The 20453-nt window shown below is 48.7% G+C and overlaps 1 protein-coding gene across 6 annotated transcripts; it reads left to right on the forward strand.

Moving 5' to 3' along the window:
* Positions 1–1961: 1961 nt before the first annotated feature.
* ECSIT (ECSIT signaling integrator) lies at positions 1962–20086 on the forward strand. 6 transcript variants are annotated; one of them, XM_047701637.1, is made up of 10 exons: positions 1984–2086; positions 2297–2437; positions 7052–7214; positions 10149–10267; positions 13940–14366; positions 14497–14720; positions 18544–18601; positions 18722–18870; positions 19068–19173; positions 19722–20086. In XM_047701637.1, the coding sequence occupies exons 4-10, from the start codon at positions 10172–10174 to the stop codon at positions 19970–19972; spliced, it is 1311 nt and encodes a 436-aa protein (XP_047557593.1). In that variant the 5' UTR covers positions 1984–2086; positions 2297–2437; positions 7052–7214; positions 10149–10171; the 3' UTR covers positions 19973–20086. The 6 variants fall into 6 exon arrangements, with proteins under 6 accessions (XP_047557576.1, XP_047557593.1, XP_047557583.1 ...); XM_047701627.1 differs by lacking the exon at positions 7052–7214; XM_047701631.1 differs by lacking the exon at positions 7052–7214 and having other exon boundaries at positions 2013–2094.
* Positions 20087–20453: the final 367 nt, after the last annotated feature.

Here is a 20453-nt window from a genome sequence, read left to right on the forward strand (position 1 = left end):
TCTGCCTTAGGCTCAGGTCATGATCCCAGAGTCCTGGGATCGAGCCCCACATCAGGCTCTCTGCTCAGCAGGGAGCCTGCTTCCCCCTCTCTCTCTGCCTGCCTCTCTGCCTACTTGTGATCTCTCTGTCAAATAAATAAATAAATAAATAATCTTAAAAAAAAAAAAAAAACCCTCGGCTTTGAGAACGGCATCATAATGATGTCAGCTACATAGACTATGTAGCAAGGCCACTAGTGAGTTTCAGGGGCAGCTCAATGTACTCAGGAACCAACTGTGGACAGGTCAGTTGGAGGATCGGAGCTTGAAGGAAGGGGAGGGGGATGCAGGAAAAGACCAGGAAGGTCCCAAACCCAAAGTACCCAAACCCAAGTACCCAAGATTAACGAAGGGCTTTGAGCAGACCCGCACTGGCATAGAAGTCTGCAAGGTAATGCGGACTGCCCTGGGGCTGGGGAAAGAGGGGGAAAGGCAGTGGTAGGGTAATTAGTCAGGCATGCGGAAGGCGAGTTGCATGGGGCTGTCACAAATGACTGCTGGTAGGGTTTCAAGATTGGGAGGAGCATTAGGCCCATTCATCCATTAACTTATTCATTATTGTAACTAACATCTATTGAGTGTGTACCCCGTTCCAGGCCCTGTCCATAGAGCTGGGGACACCACACATAACAAACCGCACCACCCCCCATCCTCATGGAGTTTATAGTAACTGGGCCCACAGACAATGTTCAATATATGTGGGCATGGAGCAGGGGAGGGGTGTGTGTGTCCAGGGGTCTTTACCAAAGCAGTAGAAGCCAGAGAGAGAAACCTCATGGTAACACAGGAACATCTGATCCCAGGTGTGGAGAATCACTACCAGATCTGGAGGAAACAGGGGTCAGAAGGGTGCAGGGAATTGTGTGAATGTGACCTCGGGGTCCCACCCAGCTGGATCCTATATGACATTGGGCAGGTAACCAGAGGCAGCAGCTACAGTCCGTGGGGTGAGCAGGCGGCCCACTGAACCCTGGACAGCTCTGGGCAGGGAAGCTAGGGGCCTGGCATGGAGGGGTGGGGACCTTGGGTCAACCTCTGCCTAAGTTAGGGTAGAGAGAGACAACAGGCTGGCCAATGAACCTCCTCAGCTGGGCCAGCCTCAATCTGAGAACCTTCCTGAAGAGATCCCTTGTCATCTGCTCACCCTTATCACCTGGCCATCCTTAGCCGTGTCCACCCCACTTCCCCATGCTGCCAGCTCCCCACACCCACAAGAGTGCAGAGTAGCGTTGGGAGTGCAATGAAGAATGTTCCCCTCGCGGCCCTCCTGCCCTGCCCCCCCACCCCACCCTACGCCGGGCCCAGGCCCCACTAACTCTGTAAGAGTAAAGTCGATGTTGATTGTCTCCGTGGATTGCTGAGAGCGCTGATGGCAACGGAGAGGACAATGAATACACACCAGGGAGGGGGCAAGTTAGGCTCCGCCCCTCTCTCTGCGAGGTCTTTCTGGCCCCAAGGTACACCTGAAGTCCCACTGGAGGCATTTGAGTCCAAAGCACTCCTGGGCCAACAAGAGGCTGCGGAGCGCCCAGAAGTTCGTTTGGTGCAGAAGGCCGAGCCACGGGAGGGGGGCCGCCATAGGGACTGGCTGGAGTGGTCACTGCGCTGTGGCCAATTGTAAATCCCAAGCACCGCCTCTGCCCAACTGCACAGCCAGTGGGGAGGATGCCAGCTGCACTATCTCCAATGTCGCCATGACCCAAGGCAAGGGGATTATCCGGGATCACAGGCCTGCTGCACCAAGGGAAGAGAAGTCCAAATCCAGGACACTGCATCTCTCACACGCATTCACCGGCCCAGCCTCCCATCGGGGGTCAGTCCAGTCACTCTTTTCCCAGCCTTAATCGGGGTGGGACCTGGGTCGGTATGAGGGGGATCAAGGTCTTTCTGCCTTTCTATTGGTGCTCCTCCATTTGGGGCGGGACCTCTCTAAATCGGCGTTCTCGACTTGCTGTCTCCCTGGCGGCCCGTGACCTGGAAGCAATCTGGGTAAAATGGCGGCGCCCAGAGTCCAGACCAAGCGGGTCCGGAGCCCGCGGCTTGCTGCGTGAGTATGTAGGTGGCCCGTGGGGAGGCGACCTCGAACTGCTGGGTCCTGGGCGGCCGGTTCTGGGCCGGCAGGGCGGGAGGGCGGCCCAGAGCGACCCAGCTGCTGGGCCAGGGCACCATGACCTTTTGAGATGCGGGCGGGAACGTGCTGGGAAAGGCTGCTCTCCGTGTACTCCCCTCCCCATGTCCCTAATCTCCTATTTTGCAGATGAGACAGTTGAAACTCAGAGAGGTTAAGGCCCTCTCCCGAAGTCACACCGCAAGTTGGGAGCTAGGTCGGAATTCGAACCCGCGTCAGTCCGTTTCTCCCAAGGAACCCAGAATCCTGACAGCCAGCCTCAGAGCTGCTGTAGGTACACCCCGCCACGGGGTTCAGACTTATAGGTCATAGACGTTTTGTAGAAATTTAGGGGTTCTCCGCCATTACACTGATACTTGTTAGGCACCTACCACATTCCAGGCACTGTCCAGCTGCTGGAAACACAGCAATGAGGAAGACAAAGTCTCCGGTCGGCTGGGGGAGCCAGACCTTAAGTCAGAAATAAAGGGAACAGGTGATTTCAGATGTTAATAATTGCTAATAATGCATTCGTCAGGGTGATGGGGGCTTTAGATTGGGAGTGGAGCTGTGGTCAGGGAAAGCCTCTCATTTAAATATGAACCTGAATGACTGAAAACAGCTATGGACTGATCTGGGGGAAGAAATTTCCAAACAGAGGGAAAAGCAAGTGCAAAGGCTCTGAGACTAAAATAAACTTAGCTTGTTTAAGAAACAGTGTACCTAACGGCCCCTGGGTGGCTCAGTCCATTAAGTGTCTGCCCTTGGTCAGGTCATAATCCTGGGGTCCTGGGGGAGTATGCTTCTCCCTCTGCCCCTTCCCTTCCCCCTGCTTGTGCTCTCTCTCTCAAATAAATAAATGAAATCTGTTTGTTTTTTTTTAAAGAGTTGAGTTTGGAGGGGTAGATCGTGTCTGAGTATTTTAAGTGTGATATAACACTAGCAATTTTAGGCAGAGAACACTGAATTTAGTTTACATTCTAAAAATCTCCCTCCGGCCGTGTCAGGGAAAATTGACTGATGGAAGGCTGGATAGGTATTAAAGAGATCATGGGGGGGCGCCTGGGTGGCTCAGTGGGTTAAAGCCTCTGCCTTTGGCTCAGGTCATGATCTCAGGGTCCTGGGATCGAGCCCCACATTGGGCTCTCTGCTCAGCAGGGAGCCTGCTTCTCCCTCTCTGCCTGCCTCTCTGCCTGCTTGTGATCTCTGTCTGTCAAATAAATAAATAAAATCTTAAAAAAAAATAAAGAGATCATGGATTGGGTCGGTGGCTGGCAGATGGAGAGATATGGATGTATTTGGGATGGATTTGGAAGTACTCATCAGCACTGCTCAGTGGATTGAATGGGCGAATGAGGGACATAGTGGCCTCAGAAATGACTCCTAGGTTTGTGGACCGAATGACTAGGAATAATGGTGTCATTGGCTAGAATGTGGAGGAACAAGTTTAAGCAGGGATATCATTCTGGAGCAAATTAAGTGTGAGATAGCTAGGTATATGTCAAAGTGGCAGTTAGGTATGGAGGTTGGATCTCAGGACTAGCAATAACTATTTGGAATCCAGGGTGCCTGGCTGGCTCAGTCCGTTAAGTGTCTGCCTTCAGCTCAGGTCATGGTCCCAGGGTTGTGGGATCCAGCTCCACATTGGGCTTTCCAGCTCAACAGGGAGTCTGCTTCTCTCTCTCCCTCTGCCTCCCCTCCGACTCGTGCTCTCTCTCGCTCACTCTCACTCTCTCAAATAAATAAATAAAATCTTTTAAAAAAATAACCATTTGGAATCCGTCAGCACATAGATCATCATTTCTGAGACTTTAACACACATATGAGAAACCTGGACTCTTCTTAAAATGTGGATGCTGATTCAGGAGGTTTGGGTTAGGGCTGAGATTCTGCTCTCCTAAGTGATAGTGTTAATATAGCTGGTACCTGGAACACACTTTGAGTAGCGAAGATTCAGGTATGGTCTTAATTTTGGCTTCATTTTGGAGTCAATGGAGTGTCTTGGTTTTCTGTTTTTATTTTTTTATTTTGTTTGTTTTTTTAAAATTATTTATTTGAGAGAGCACACGAGGGGGGGCAGAGGGAGAAGGAGTAGCAGACTCCCTGCTGAGCAGGGAGCCCTACATGGGGCTCGATCCCAGGACCCTGAGATCATGACGTGAGCCAAAGGGGCACGATTAACTGACTGAGCCACACAGGCGCTGCTGGAGTGCTTTATTTATTTATTTATTTTTTAAAAAGATTTTATTTATTTATTTGACACAGAGATCACAAGTAGGCAGAGAGGCAGGCAGAGGGGGGGGGAAGCAGGCTTCTTGCTGAGCAGAGAGCCCGATGTGGGACTCGATCCCAGGACCCTGGGATCATGACCTGAGCTGAAGGCAGAAGCTTTAACCCACTGAGCCACCCAGGCGCCCCTGGAGTGTTTTAAAATGCTGATGCCTGGGCCCTAGATTTAGATACTTGGATTTATTATATCCAGGATATGGCCTGGACATGGGGATTTTTAAAAATCTCCTTAGATGAATCTAATATGAACAAAGTTTGAGAACCATTAGGGCTGCCTACAGTAGTATGGAGAATAGAGGAACAAGTTGAAAGACACCTCAGGGTAGCAGGCAGACATATCCAGAATGTGGGACTCTTTGCAACTTTATTACTCGAAGTGTGGTCCCCAGACCAGCAGTATCAGTATCATTTGGAAACTTGTTGGTTGTACAGGGTCTTTAGCTCTACCCCAGACTTGCTGGATCAAAGTCTACATTCTTTTTAAAAGATTTTATTTGTTTATTTGACAGCAGGAGAGAGAGTGAGAGAAAGCACAAGCAGAGGGGGAATAGCAGAGGGAGAGGGAGAAGCAGACACCCCACTGAGCAAGGACCCTCCTGTCTCAGGGCTTGATCCCAGGACCCCCAAAAGCAGGTGCTTAAGCAACTGAGCCACCCAGATGCCCCCGAAATCTGGATTTTAACAAGATCCTGGGTGATTTATCTGCACATTCAAGTTTGCAGACATTGCAGACTTCAAAGAAGGAAGTGGGTCTTGCTGACTAGCTGAGAATCAGCCTGGGTTCTAGGAAGAAAATCTAGAATGCCAAAAAGGTGGGAGGAGGGTCTCGCCCATACTGCACCCTTCTGAGAAACTGAGCAAAATGAGGCCTGAGAAATAATCATTGGCTTTGATAAGTGCAAAACGCAAAAGGGGCCTTTACAAATGGTGCCAGTGGAGTGGCTGAGGCAGCAGCCAAGCTGGAGAGAGTGAGGAAGTCTAGTGCATCCATATCTGTTGGGAGAAGCTTTGCTATAAAGGGAACAGAGATGTGAAGTAGAAGCTGGAGGGAGTCTTCGGGACAAGATGGGAGATGCTAGAGAAAGTTTAAATGATAATAATAATCCAGACACTTCCCAGCTCATCTTATGAGGTCAGTATGACCCTGATACCAAATCACACAGACACTCAAAACTACAGACCTTTATCTCTTATGAGTGTGGATGTAAAAATCCTCGACAAAATAACTAGCAAACCAAATGTCAGCAACATATAAAAGGGATTATACACCATGACGAAGTGGAATTTGAACCAGAAATGCAAGATTACTGTGAAATCTGAAAACCAGTTAATGTTATATACCATATTAATAGAATAAAAGAGAAAAGCTACATGATTGTTTCAGTACTTGGAACAAAAAGTATTTAACAAAATCCAGTACTGTTTCTGATGAGAATATTCAACATCTGGGTATAGAAGGGAATTTCTTTCTTTCTTTCTTTCTTTTTTTTTTTAAGATTTTTATTTTCTTTATTCTAGAGAGAGAGCATGAGGCAGAGGGACAAGCAGACCCCATGCTGAGCATGGAGCCTGATGTGTGTCTCAGTCCCACAACCCTGAGATTATAACTTGAGCTGAAATCAAGAATCAGACGCTCAACCAATGGGAGCCACCCAGGCGCCCCTGGAAGGGAATTTCTTTAACCTTATAAAACCCATTTATGAAAAACCCACAGCTCACATCTTACTTAAGGATGAAAGACTGGATGCCTTTCCCCTAAGATCAAGAACAAGAAAAGGATATTAACTCTTGTCACTTCTATTCAACATTGCACTAGAGGTTCCAGCAAGGGCACTTGGTAAAGGAAAATAAATAAAAGACATCCAGTTTGGAAAGGAAGAGGTAAAACTATATTTGCAGGTGATGTGATCTTATATGTAGAAAATCCTAAAGAATGTAACAAAAAGCTATTGGAACTAAAAAGTGAGTTCAGCAAGGTTGCAGGATATAAAACCAAATATATAAAAATAAATTGTGTTCCTATACCTGGCCCTGAACAATGTGGAAATGAAATTAAGAAAATAATTCCATATGTAATAGCTTCCTAAAGAATTAAACATAAGTAGGGGTGCCTGGCTGGCCCAGTTGGTACAGCATGTGACTCTTGATTTCAGGGTTGCGAATTCAAGCCCCGTGTTGGGTGTAGAGATTACTTAAAAATAAATCTTAAAAAAAAAGAATGAAATGTGAATAAATTTGACAAAATAACTAAAAGTCTCATATACTGAAAACTATAAAACATTGTTGAGAGAAATTAAAGATGACCTAAATAAATGGAGAGGTATCCCATGTTCATAGATCAGAAGACTAAATATTATTAAGATACCAATATGTCCTAAATTGATCTGTAGACTCAATACAACCCCTATCAGAATCCACAAAACTATAATAATCAAAACAGTGTGGTGCTGGGATGCATGGATGGCTCAGTCGGTTAAGCATCTGCCTTTAGCTAAGGTTATGATTCCAGGGGTCCTGGGATCGAGTCCTGCATTGGGCTCCTTGGTCAGAGGGGAGTCTGCTTCTCCCTTTGCCTGCTGCATCCCCTACTTGTTCTCTCTCTCTCTTCTCTGACAGATAATAAAATCTTTAAAAACAAAGTAAAACAAAAAACAGTGTGGTACTGGCATAAGACCCAACGTATAGATCAATGGAACTGGGAGCCCAGAATTACATTCTTACATTTATGGTCCGTTGATTTTCAGCAAGAATGTCAAGACAAAAGAGTACCCTTATCATGGTGAGCACTGAGTAATATATAGAATTGTTGAATCACATTATTATACAGCTGAAACTAATATAACCATGTTAACTGTACTGAAATTAAAATTTTAAAACTTAATTATAAAAAAGAATGCCAAGGGCTCCTGGGTGGTTCAGTTGGTTGAGTGACTGCCTTTGGCTCAGGTCATGATCCTGGAGTCCCAGGATCAAGTCCTGCATCAGGCTCCCTACTCAGCAGGGGGTCTGCTTCTTCCTCTGACCTTCCCCCCTCTTGCTTGCTCTCTCTCTGTCTCTCAAATAAATAAAGAAAATCTTAAAAAAAAAAAAAATGCCAAGACAAACGGGACAAGAATGGTCTCTTCAACAAATAGTACTAGGACAACTAGATATCCATTTGAAATGAATGCCTTTCTTAACACCATTCAAGGTGGATCATAGGACTGAATGTAAGAGCTAAAGCTATTAAACTCTTAAAAGGAAATAGGAGTAAATCTCTCTCTCTCTCTTTTTTTTAAGATTTATATTATTTGAGAGAGAGGGAGAGATTTATATTATTTGAGAGAGAGAGAGAGAGAGAGAGAGAGTCTGTCTCAAACAGACTCCACACCGGACATAGAGCCCAATGCAGGGGCTCACTCTCAACAACCCTGAGATCATGACCTGAGCTAAAACCAAGAGTCAGATGCCTAATGAACTGCACCATTCAGTCACCCCAACCTAGGAATAAGACTTTGTGACCTTGGCCTTGGCAGTGTTTTTTTTAGGTAGAACATAGAAAAAACTAGCTAGGAAAAACATAAATTGCATGTCATCAGAGTAAGACTTGTGCCGCAAACAGTAACATCAAGAAAGTGAAAAGACGACTCAAGGAATGGGAGAAAGTATTTATAATTCATAAGGGTTAGTATCCTGAATATATAAAGAACACTTACAACTCAGTGATAAAAAGCTAAGGAGCCCAATTTTTTTAATGCCCAAAGGATCTAAATACACATTTCTCCAAAAAAGATACACAGTGGCCAATAAGGACATGAGAAGATACTCAGCATCAGTTTTTAGGGAAGTATAAATCCAACCATGGGATAATCACATCCACTGTGTATCTAATTACAAAGACCATAAGAATTGGCAAGGATATGGAGAAATTGGAACCTTTATATACTGCTGGTGAGAATGTAAAGTGGTGTGGCCAACTGAGAGAACAGTTTGGCAGGGGGCGCCTGGCTGTGTCAGTCGGTAGAGTGTGCGACTCTTGATCTGGGGGTTGTGAGTTCAAGCCTCACTTTGGGCATGAAGGCTACTTAAAATTAAAAAAAAAAAAAAAACAGTTTGGCAGTTCCTCAAAATGTTTGATACAGCATTACCATATGTCTCAGTAATTTGACTTCTCTCTATATAAAAGGCATTTAAGCACCTGTTCAAAGGAAACTCCCACACAAGTGTTCATGGCAACATTGGTCATAATAGTCGGAAAGTGGAAACCCCAAATGTCTATCAATCAATGAATGGATAAATAAAACATGGCCATATCCATATAATGGGATTTTTTTGCTAATTAAAACAGATGAAGTCTGATCCATGCTACAACACGAATAAGCCTGAAACACTTGCTAAGTGAAAGGAGCTCGTCCCACAAGAGCATCTGTTGTATGACCCTGTTTCTATGAACTACCCAGAGGAGGCAAATTATAGAGACAGTAGATTAGTGGTTGCCTGAGGGAAGATGACAGGGACTGCTGATGGGTATAGGTTTTCTTCTTGGGATGAGGAGAATGTTCTAAAATTAGATTACAGTGATGGTTGCACGACTCTGTGAATATATTAAAAAACCATTGGATTTTACACTTGAAAAGGGTGAACTATAGGATATGTAAATAAAACTTAAAAAAAAAAAAAAAGGCGGGGGGACTCCTGGGTGGCTCAGTTGGTTAAGCAACTGCCTTCAGCTCAGGTCATGATTCTGGAGTCCGGGGATCGGGTCCTGCATCGGGCTCCCAGCTTGGTGGGGAGTCTGTTTCTCCCTCTTACCCTCTCCCCTTTCATGCTCTCACTCTCTCTCAATAAATAAAATCTTTTTTTTTTTTTAAAGATTTTATTTATTTATTTGACAGAGAGAGATCACAAGTAGGCAGAGAGGCAGGCAGAGAGAGAGAGAGAGGGAGAGAGGGAAGCAGGCTCCCTGCTGAGCAGAGAGCCCGATGCGGGACTCGATCCCAGGACCCTGAGATCATGACCTGAGCCGAAGGCAGTGGCTTAACCCACTGAGCCACCCAGGCGCCCTCAATAAATAAAATCTTAAAAAAGAAAAGAAAAGAAAAAGATCCAGAGGCGCCGGGTGGCTCAGTGGGCTAAGCATCTCACTCTTGGTTTCGGTTCAGGTCATGATCTCAGGATTCATGAAGTCAAGCCCTGCCTTGGGCTCCACACTGGGCATGGAACCTGCTTAAGATTCTCTCCCTCTGCCCTGCCCCCTCTCACGTGCATGTGTGCACGCTCTCTCTTGCATGCGCTCTCTCTCTTGTATTTTTTATTTAAGAGACAGAGAGAGCCAAGCAGAGGAAGGGGCGGAGGGAGAAGTAGGCTCCCCACTGAGCAGTGAGCCCAACATGGGACCCTGCCCTGAGATCATGACCTGAGCCCAAGGCAGATGCTTAACTGACTAAGCCACCGAGGTGCCCCATAAGTAAATCTTAAAAAAAAAAAAAAAAAAATCCAGTGGGGAGGAGTACCATGGCAGGAGCAAATGCTTCCAGATAGTGGAGGGATTAGCCCAACAAAGTAGGGACTCTTGGCTGTAACACCCATTTTAAGTCCATCTTGTGGATGCGGAGACCGGGGGGGCTGGTGAGTTAGCTGTGCCTTCTGGAACGTGGTCTCTGCACAGCAGGGGTCTCCTCTCCTCTAGCAGGTAGGGGTGCCAGGCTGATACTGTCTTTTCTCTCTCATCCAGGTGGTTGTCTGACAAGCAGCAGCATGAGCTGGGCCCAAGCCCTCCTGCTGGCCCGGGGCATCTCTCGGGGCTGGAGAGGCATCTGCGGGGCCACCGTCATGGGATCCCCCTTCCCCCAGGTAACCAGCACCCGAGCAAGTCATCTGCTCACAGCAGCTGACCTCTCTGCTCTGAGGGCCAGCTGGATGCGCCTTATTCATTTTAAGAAACGCTGCTGCCCATGTGGGTAGAGGGGTTAAATTTGGAAATGAGGGTACAGGAGCTAAGTAGATTTGAGTGGTGACTGCAGGTGACTCCTGCATCCATTTGTAAAAATATGGGCAGAACATTGAACTTCCTTCCCTTCCCAGAGTGACCAGATGGCCCAAGCCGATCGATGGGCATAGATAGCCGTAACAGTGATGGCGGCAGTCTGATGATAATAATCAGGCAGACCTCGTTTTATTGTGCTTCACAGATAATGCAAGGGTTTTCTTCTTGGTTTTTGGCTTTTACAAGTTGAGGGCTTGTGGCAGCCCTCCATCAAGCACGTCTCTTGGTGCCCTTTCCCAGCCGCATTCGCTCATTTCGTGCCTCTGTGTCACATTTTGGTAATTCTTGCAATATTTCAAACTTATTCATTATTCCCGTGCATGTTATGGTGATCCGTGAGCAGCGGTTATGACCCGCTGAAAGCTCAGATAGGCTGGTTAGCATTTTTTAGCAAGAAAGTAGTTTTTAATTGAGGTTTGTCCTTTTTTTTTTTAGACTTAAAGTTACTGCTCACTTTACAGACTACAGTGTAGTGTAAACCGAACTGTCCCATGCATTGGGAAGCCAAAACGGTCATTTGGCTCACTTGACTGTGACATTTGCTTCATTGTGGGGCTCTGGAACTGAACCCCCAGTGTCTCCGGGCTATGCCTGGGTCTCCCTTATTTAGCACTGCCAAGCCCTGTGCTATGTTTTTTGTTTGCACGATCTCCTGTCTCCCCTTCTTTGGGGGCATTCTAGAGTTACCTTTCTGATTTCTGACCTAGGCACATACCACCCACAGAATGAGTTGCCTACAATTTCGCTTTAAATGGACTTTTTTTTTTTTAACATCACCTTATGTAAGTAGGACACTGGGATGGCTGTTGGGGCAGCAGAACAGAGGGACCAAGGACGGGGACTCTGATCTCAGCTCTGTCACTTAGCAGCTGTGGGATGCCAGACATCCCATTTCACCTCTCCAGGCCTCAGTTTCCTCCTCTGTGAAATGGGTACACTAAGAGCACTCTCTCAATGGGCAGTTGGAAAGAATAAATGAGCTTCACACTCAAAGTGTTCAAGAAGAATGCCTGGAAGAATAATCAGTAACTATTAGCTCTTTTTTGCCAAAAAAAAAAAAAAAAAAGAAAAAATTTTTTGTGTGTGTGTGGGCTCCATGCCCAGTATGGGGCTTGAACTCACGACCCTGAGATCAAGAGTTGCACACTCTACCAACTGAGCTGGCCAGGTGCCCCTTGCCATGTATTTTTAAAGATGCCTTGTGTATAACCATTCTAATTTAAACATTTAGTTTCACTTAAAATAAGAAATTGGTAGCGTACTATCCATACAGGGGTTAGCAAACATTTTCCTAAAGAGAGAGTAAATATTTTTGGCTTTGCAAGCCACACAATGCCTGCCACAACTACTCACCTCTGCCAATGGAGCACAGATACAGCCCCAGACTCGACGTCATGAATGTTTCTGGCTGGATTCGAGTAAGACTTTATGGACAAAAGCAGGCAGCTGGCCATAGGTGCCCCTCAGATTTGCCCCCAGCAGCCTCCACTCCCCACTCTGGGAAACAAGGTCTGCTTGGCCCAAGGGAAACACCATCGTAACAGGCAGGGAAACTGAGGCCTGAGCAGCAAAGTGGGATATGGGTGTCACCTAGCAGAGGACAGTCAACCCAAGACTCCTGCTGACTCCAAAATCTACATTTTTCTTTTTCAAACTCAGTTGTTGAAATGTATCTTTTTAAATATATATTTTGTTTATTTACGTGTGAGAGAGACAGTGAGAGAGAGCATGAGCGAGGAGAAGGTCAGAGGGAGAAGCAAACTCCCCATGGAGTTGGGAGCCCGATATGGGACTCGATCCTGGGACTCCAGGATCATGACCTGAGCTGAAGGCAGTCGCTTAACCAGCTGAGCCACCCAGATGCCCTGAAATATATCTTTTTTTTTTTTTTAAGATTTTATTTATTTATTTGACAGAGAGAGATCACAAGCAGGCAGAGAGGCAGGCAGAGAGAGAGAGGGAAGCAGGCTCCCTGCTGAGCAGAGAGCCCGATGCGGGGCTCCATCCCAGGACCCTGAGATCATGACCTGAGCCGAAGGCAGCGGCTTAACCCACTGAGCCACCCAGGTGCCCCCTGAAATATATCTTTTGAATAGACAACACAGCTAGTTATAGCAGGCAATCCCAGCAGTTCTGGGGCTACACCTGCAAGGGTCTGCCCCTCCTTTGCTTGGCCGCCACTTAGCTCCCCTGTCTAGAGGTTAGAGGTGTTACCCATTCAAGGTATTTCCTCCCAGGCATACTCTACAGGAGCAAAAAATGTATATGCATACGGTCATTCTCTTACCCACAGTAGTTACATTTTGCAAAGTGGCCGCGTACACGGAATTAGTGAATACCAAACTGTCGCTTCCAGGGAAATACGGAGCACTTTCCCGTGAGCCTCTGCTCACATTGTCATCAACCCATCAATACATACCTCGTTGTATGTGTGCGTCTCTGTGTGTGTTTCTGGTTTTTTTATTTGTGTTTGTGTGTGTGTGTGTTTCTGTTTAAAGACATCTTGTTGGATGTAAACTGGATTCACGGACATTGAACTCCCAGCCCCCAGCACTGTAAGTCACACCTGAGGGAAGCTTCTCGACCACATGCTATTTTCTCTGTAAAGAACTGCAGAGCCTTCTTGCAGGGAGGACCACGAGGCAGCCCTTCAGCACTGTGCTTGGGGGCCATTTTCCACAGCAAAAATCACCCACAGAAAGATGTGGAAAACGTGCACTTAAAAACAAAAATCTCTAAGAGGACACACATTGACAGCGTGCCAGCTGAAACAGGAGGACCGAGCGTCCCCGTGCTCTATCTCAGCTAGAAATGACCAGGCTTGGGCAACTCCCAGTTTTTCACCACACGGCATGTGTCTGTGAATGACCAGGAAAGTGTTAAGAGTATTGACTTGGGGATTACAAATCAATTTTAGCAAGTACACAAATTTGCAACCAGAGAGACCACAAATAATGAAGATCTATTATATAGAATTTGGTGGGTGTTTTTTTTTTTTTTTTTCTCACCCCTTTGGGCACTTCGTTCCACACGCTTTTTTTCGTTTCATATTATACCTGGGAGCTCGTTCTGGGTCACTCAAGACCCTCCTGGGTGGCTCTTAGAGACGCAGGTGCCCCCTGTCCACGTTCATGGCCACGTGCTTACCCATTTCCTTGCCGACGCACATTGCGGCTGTTCCCACCGCTGCAGCAGACATAGAAACGTCATCTGGCCCAGGTCTTGTCGATAGCTGTGGGAGTTACAAACCCGAGGCAGGATCCCTGCATCAGAGGTTGTGTTTGCCGTGTGGGTTTCCCTGTTGTTTTCTCACACGTTGTAAGGGTGCCTGATCTTGGTCTAGTTCCCACAGCACCACACTTCCTCAGGGGCCCTTTGGGATGCCCACTGGCACCTTTCCCAGGAAAGAGCCAGCCCGGCAGCCTCCCGGGGCGGGGGCCTGGGAGTGCCAGATTCCGGCCACTGTTCTCTGTCCCCAGGTGCCTCTCCAGGCCCCACGAGGCCTGCACTGCAGCGCCGCCGCCACCGCAGCCGGTAGCTCCGACTCGTGGCTGGCCCCGCCCCCGCCCGAGCCCCAGAAGGGACCCACGAAGGCCCTGGCCTTCCACGAGGAGCTGTTCCAGCGGGCACCGGAAGGGACGCGCGACAAGGCGGACTTCGTGCGCGCCGTGCAGAACTTCGGGCAGCAGAATGTGCACAAGCGGGGTCACGTGGACTTCATCTACTTGGCCCTGCGCAAGATGCGGGAGTTCGGCGTCGAGCGGGACCTGGCTGTCTACAACCTGCTGCTCGACGTCTTTCCCAAGGAGGTCTTCCGGCCTCGCAGCATCATCCAGCGGATGTTCATCCACTACCCCCGGCAGCAGGAGTGTGGGGTCGCCGTCCTGGAACAGATGGAGAACCACGGTGAGGCCAGCAGGCTCGGGTGAGGAGTTGGGGTCCTCCTTCTCCCCGGTCCTCCGCCCCTCTCCGTCTCTCATGTCTGTCTCCCCTTCCCTGTCGGCCTGCCTGACGCCCTGTCTCCTGCCCCACGCAGGCGTGATGCCCAACAAGGAGACCGAGTTCCTACTGCTTCAGATATTTGGACGTAAAAGTTACCCCATGCTCAAGTTTGTGCGCATGAAGCTGTGGTTCTCCCGCTTCAAGAATATCAACCCCTTCCCTGTGCCCCGGGACCTGCCCCGGGACCCGGTGGACCTGGCCAAGTTGGGCCTGCGGCACATGGAGCCCAACCTCAACGCCGCCGTCACCATTTATCAGGTATCCACCCCTGGCTGCGGCCTCAACTGCAACCCTAGCCTGGCCCCCTCACTCACCCTGAGACAGGCTGAGCCCTGACGAGATTCCCATGGCCCTCACTCCTCCCTGCAGCTTGACCTCTGACCTCTGACCTCTGCACCTACCCCTCTCGCCACACTCTGTATTCTAGGCATCTCTCTTCCTTTCTGGCCCTTGAACCTTCCTTTTTTTGTTGTTGTAAGATTTTATTTATTTATTTAAGGGGGTGGGGGAGGGGCAGAAGGAGAGGGAGAATCTCAAGCAGGTTCCACACTGAGCTTAGAGCCTGATGCGGGGCTCCATCCCAGGACCCTGAGATCATGACCTGAGCCAAAATCAAGAGTTGGATGCTCAACCGACTAAGCCACCCAGGTGCCCCAGTTCCCGAGGATTCTATGCCAACTTACTTCTCAGGCCTTTGCGCTCACTGCTCCCTCTGCCAGGACCACTCCTCCCTGGGACTTCATGTTCTTCCAGTCTCAGCTATGCCGTCCCCTCCTCAGGATCCCCTTCCCGACCACCCTGGCTGAGGCACTGGGTACCTGGCTTGGTTGCTCATTCACAATGACTCAGTTTCTCCTCTGTCTCCCAAGGCTCAGCACAGAGTCTGGCACAAAACTGAGCTCAGCGGTTGTTTGTTGAATGACTGAATGAACGGGGACACACACACGCAGACACACACACACTGCACAGGGTCCTAGGGGCCCCACTCATGCCAGATCATGTGGAGGAGCCTGTGGTCCTGGAGGCTGATAACAGTTTCTCTCAGAGCTGCTGGTTCTGAGATGGAGAAGCACTGGGGGCTGTGGGAGCACAGAAGGGGCAAGGTGAAAGGAGGGCTTCCCAGAAGAGGTGAGGTGAGCTGCACTTGGGCAGGACAGGAGAGGTGAGGAGAGCATTCTAGGCAGTGGAAGCAGCGCGGGCTGGGGTTCAGAGAGCAGCTGGGAGATGCAGAAAGCGCTGCTTCTGGCCAGTGCAGGCAGTTGGGCTGGGGGAGAAGGGGCATGGAGGCACCAAGCTAGTGTGATTTGAACCGGTTGGTGGGGAGGGAGCCCCCAGGAAATTTTAAGAACAGGAAGGATGGGGTGGGAGTCATGTTTCTGGAAGGAGTTTCTGTTTCAAAAGCACCCTCTGGCGGCCACGTGGATGGTGTTGGATGGGGGCGGGCAGAGGACTGAGTGGTAGGGACAGGGGGTCATGGGGTATCCAGGTGAGAAAGGACAGAGACTTGGCCTGGAGCACATTGCTGAGGAAAGGTGCTCTTTAACTAACTTCTTCATGTTGAAAAGTAAAGCTTTAGAAGCCAAACAGTCCTCAAGAACACACAATGAAGTCCCCACGCTCCTTCCCCAGGGGTGACCACGCCTGTGTCTCCTTCCAAAGAGATCCTATGCACTGGCAAGCAGCTATAGCCTTTGTATGTATGTTTCCCCTCATTGTGAAAAGTACGTACAGAATGGTTGAAAACATGGTAAAATGATCACCAACACCACTTAGATTTAGAATGGGAACAATCCAAGAGTCCCATCAGGAGGGCATTATCTACATAGAGTCTAAGACTTCAGTTAGACTGGTTAAAAAAAAGGCAAGTGAAAAGTTGAAGTATGTTCAGTGGTACAGTAAGTTCCCTTCAGTGTGAGAAGGGAGGGGAAGTTAAAAGGCATATCCCTATTTTCCTATTTTCACAAAAATAAATAATACAAAGATAGAAATTATTCTAGAAATTATTATCTCTGGGCAGGCAGAGGAGATGGGGTAGAGAGAACAGGAGCGGAAGAGAGACATCTATTTAATATGGATTGACTTTTAAACTATGCAGATGTTTACATGTATTTTTTTTTTTTAATCAAAGTGGGGAGGGGAACTCCACTAAAATTGAAAACAAACAGAAGCAAGTGGATATGGCCAAATATCTAAATTATAGGATAATCAATGAGATAAAAAGTTCTCCCGAGTCAGCTGTCCAAGAGCCCCTCCTTAGTGGTTTCCGTTCTAAGAACAAACATACCCGTAGAGAAATCCTAAGTTTAATCCCATAGCATTATGGTGAGCAGTAATATCAAAACTATTTCTGTAGTTTGATGGATAAGTAAATGTATTACTATTAATAGGAACCAAGATTTCTAGTGTAAGAAAAAGAGAAGAGAAGAATATACAATCAAATGTGAAAAAAGAAAAAAACCCAACCTCCATAATGTGAAATTTAAAATGAAAAATCAATTTTGGGGCACCAGTGCCTCAGTTAAGTGTATACTTTTTTCTGCCTCCGAAGAACTTACACTTTATAATGTTTCTCCAGTGGCACAGCATTTTATACATGTTTTGTACCTTGTCTTTTGCTGTTTTCACTTAAGAATATGGCTGGGAGCCCGTTCTGTGTCTGTTCCCATTGATTCATCTTGGTTCTTCTTCACGTCGAAGGATGGATGATAGTTGTCCACTCTAAGGTGTTTCAATCAATGCATTTTTTAAAGATTTTATTTATTTATTTGTCAGAGAGAGAGATCAATAGAGAGAGAGCACAGGCAGGGGGAGTGGCAGGCAGAGGGAGAAGCGGGCTCCCCGCTGAGCAAGGAGCCCCATGTGGGACTTGACCCCAGGACCCTGGGATCATGACCTGAGCCAAAGGGAAATGCTTAACCGACTGAGCCACCTAGGTGCCCCAACATGTGCTTTTTTTTTTTTTTAATTTGGGGGGCGCCTGGGTGGCTTAGTTGGTTAAGCATCTGCCTTCGGCTCAGATCATGATCTCAGGGTCTTGGAATTGAGTCCTGCATCAGGCTCCCCGCTCAGTGGAGAGCCCGCTTCTCCCTCTCCCTCTGCCTGGTGCTCCCCCAGCTCCTTCTCTCCCTCTCTCTCTCAAATAAGTAAAATCTTTAGAAAAAAGATTTCATTTGTTTTGGTTTTTGAATCACCGCAGTATGTAAAGTCAGAAATACATAAAAGGGATTTCCTTTCCTCCCTGTTCTCCACAGAAGCGAACACTGATTTGCTTCTTGTGTGCATGTGAAATTATTTCTCCTTTTAAAACCTCACAAGCGGGGCGCCTGGGTGGCTCAGTGGGTTAAGCCGCTGCCTTCGGCTCAGGTCATGATCTCAGGGTCCTGGGATCGAGTCCCACATAGGGCTCTCTGCTCAGCAGGAAGCCTGCTTCCCTCTCTCTCTCTCTGCCTGCCTCTCTGCCTACTTGTGATCTCTCTCTGTCAAATAAATAAATAAAATCTTTTTTAAAATAAATAAATAAAATAAAACCTCACAAGCCGGAGCATTTACTATGTGGCAGGCATTGTTCTTGGCATTTTAGATCTGCCTGAATTAAGTGCTGTTATATCTCCATTTTTTGGAGAAACTGAGGCACACAGCTATATCGACTTGACCACAGTCACACAGCCTGTATGGCAGATCCTGGATTTTAACACAGGTAGGCAGGTTCTAGGATTCTAGGCTCGTGCCACATTGTATAGAAGTGAGGAAGGGGGGGCTCCTGGGTGGCTCAGTGGGTTAAAGCCTCTGCCTTCGGCTCAGGTCATGATGCTAGAGTCCTGGGATCAAACCCCGCATCAGGCTCTCTGCTCTGCAGGGAGCCTGCTTCCTCCCCTCTCTCTCTGCCTGCCTCTCTGCCTACTTGTGATCTCTGTCAAATAAATAAAATCTTAAAAAAAAATGAGGAAGGGATGGGCTTCAGTGATGGGTAGGAGGCCAAAAGAAGGCCTGAATTCGCTGGGATCCCCTTCCCCCATTTTTCTCCCCAGCTCTTCTAGAGAGGCTGGGGGCCACAAGCTTCTACCCCTACTCCTCCTTGCAGATGCCTTCTTCCACAGACTCCACAGGTGCAGCACATCCCGCCGAGCCCCACATTGTAGGTAAGCTCTGGCATGGGGTGACTGGATGGATTCTCACTGGACTTGCTGGGTGGGCTCCCTGGGGCCTTTGGGCAGAGCCCAGCAGCCAGGTCCCCCTGGGTCTGTGTGTCTCCACACCAGGAATCCAGACTCCTGATCAGCAGGCTGCCTTGGCCCACCACAACCCAGCCCGGCCTGTCTTCGTCGAGGGCCCCTTTTCCCTGTGGCTCCGAAACAAATGTGTCTATTATCACATCCTCAGAGCTGACTTGCTGCCCCCTGAAGAGAGGGTAAGGGTCCACAGCACGAGTGGCAGGTATGGGTATATTCGGGTGGGGGGGGCGTTGGCACCACTCCAGGGGCTCCTGTGAAGTCTCAGAGGGGCAGGTGGAAGAGGAAGGGGTAGCTCCTGGTTTGGGGAGGTAGGCTGCCGCTGCCTGCAAGATCCCGGGCCTCTGACTCTACCATACGCGCCTCCCTGGGGTAGGAAGTAGAAGAAATTCCAGAGGAGTGGAATCTCTACTACCCGATGCAGCTGCACCTGGACTACGGGAGGAGCGGCTGGGATGACTACGAGTTTGACATCCATAAAGGTAAAACTGGGGTGGGCAGGGTTCCCAGCACTGGATATGATGAGGCCTCTAGGATACAAGGGTAGCACCCAGGCTAAGACCTGGCCCAGTTACCACATGCAGACCCAGTAGACGTCCAAGTACACACACACACACACACACAAATACACACAAATGTACTCCCCAGGGGCTCCAGGCCCTTGGTCATGGAGCATCTCTGAGCTGGGTACTTGAGTGTGACCAGGACAGGCCAGGTCCCTCCCTTGAGCAGCTCTGGACAGTGGGGGAACAGGCACATTAAGTTACATTCTTGGGGTCTCAAGGGAGGAGCACACCATCCAGCATCGGGTAGGCTGTGGGGAGGACTTCTTGATGGAATGTTGAAGAAAGGCATCAGTCAGGTGAAGCATGGGATTAGCAGTCTAGGCAGAGGGGATATCTTGTGCAAAGGCTTGGATGCACAAGAAACATCCCACCTGTGGCCTGGAAGGGGTACAGGCATTGGGGGGGGGCGGGGTGCTCCTCCAGTCCCCACTGCACAAACTCTAAACACCTGTTTCCCCCAACAGTGGAGGAAGGCCCTGTCTTCGCCATGTGCATGGCGGGTGCCCACGATCAAGCTACACTGGCCAAGTGGATCCAGGGCTTGCAGGAGACCAACCCAGCCCTGGCCCAGATCCCCGTGGTCTTCCGCCTGGCAGGGTCCTCCGGAGAGCTCCTGGCGCCCTCCTCAGGGCTGGAGGAGCCGCCCCCGCCCCCACCAGAGGGCCAGGAAGAAGAGGAAGACGATCAGCAGCGACAGCATCAGGGCCAGAGCTGAGCTTGAGCGGCCATCCGCACAAGCTGTGGACTGGTGTGACAGCGTGAGATGCCTTTTGAGTGTACAGCAAATAAAAGTTTTCCGTCCTGGGGCTCCCCTCTCTCTTCTCTGACAGCGTGGCGTCTCTGTCCTTGTAATGCTTGGTGGCCTGACTTTTCAAGTCCCGGATCTGCAGCATCCGGGACGGACAGATCGGACCCCAGGCTTTCCCTCTGCCTTCACTTGACCGCTCCTACCCTTTCCTTGTTCTCTCCAAGATGCATTCGGGATGAGACGTAGAGAGAGGAGCCCCTACCTCCTAGGGTCTACGGGCTCATCTAGGACTTTCTTCCCGCGGCTGGCCTCAAACCTCAGCCCCTCCCTCGGTCTCCGCGAAGTTAAAAGGTTTGAGGAAAAGAGTAAGCTAAGAACTGGTCACTGCTCGCGCTTGTGGCGCGCATGCGCAGTTTCTGCTCTCGGTCTCCTCTTGGCGCCTTGGGAC

Source organism: Lutra lutra, chromosome 1 (genome assembly GCF_902655055.1).
Source record: "Lutra lutra chromosome 1, mLutLut1.2, whole genome shotgun sequence".
Classification (NCBI taxonomy): Eukaryota; Metazoa; Chordata; class Mammalia; order Carnivora; family Mustelidae; genus Lutra; species Lutra lutra.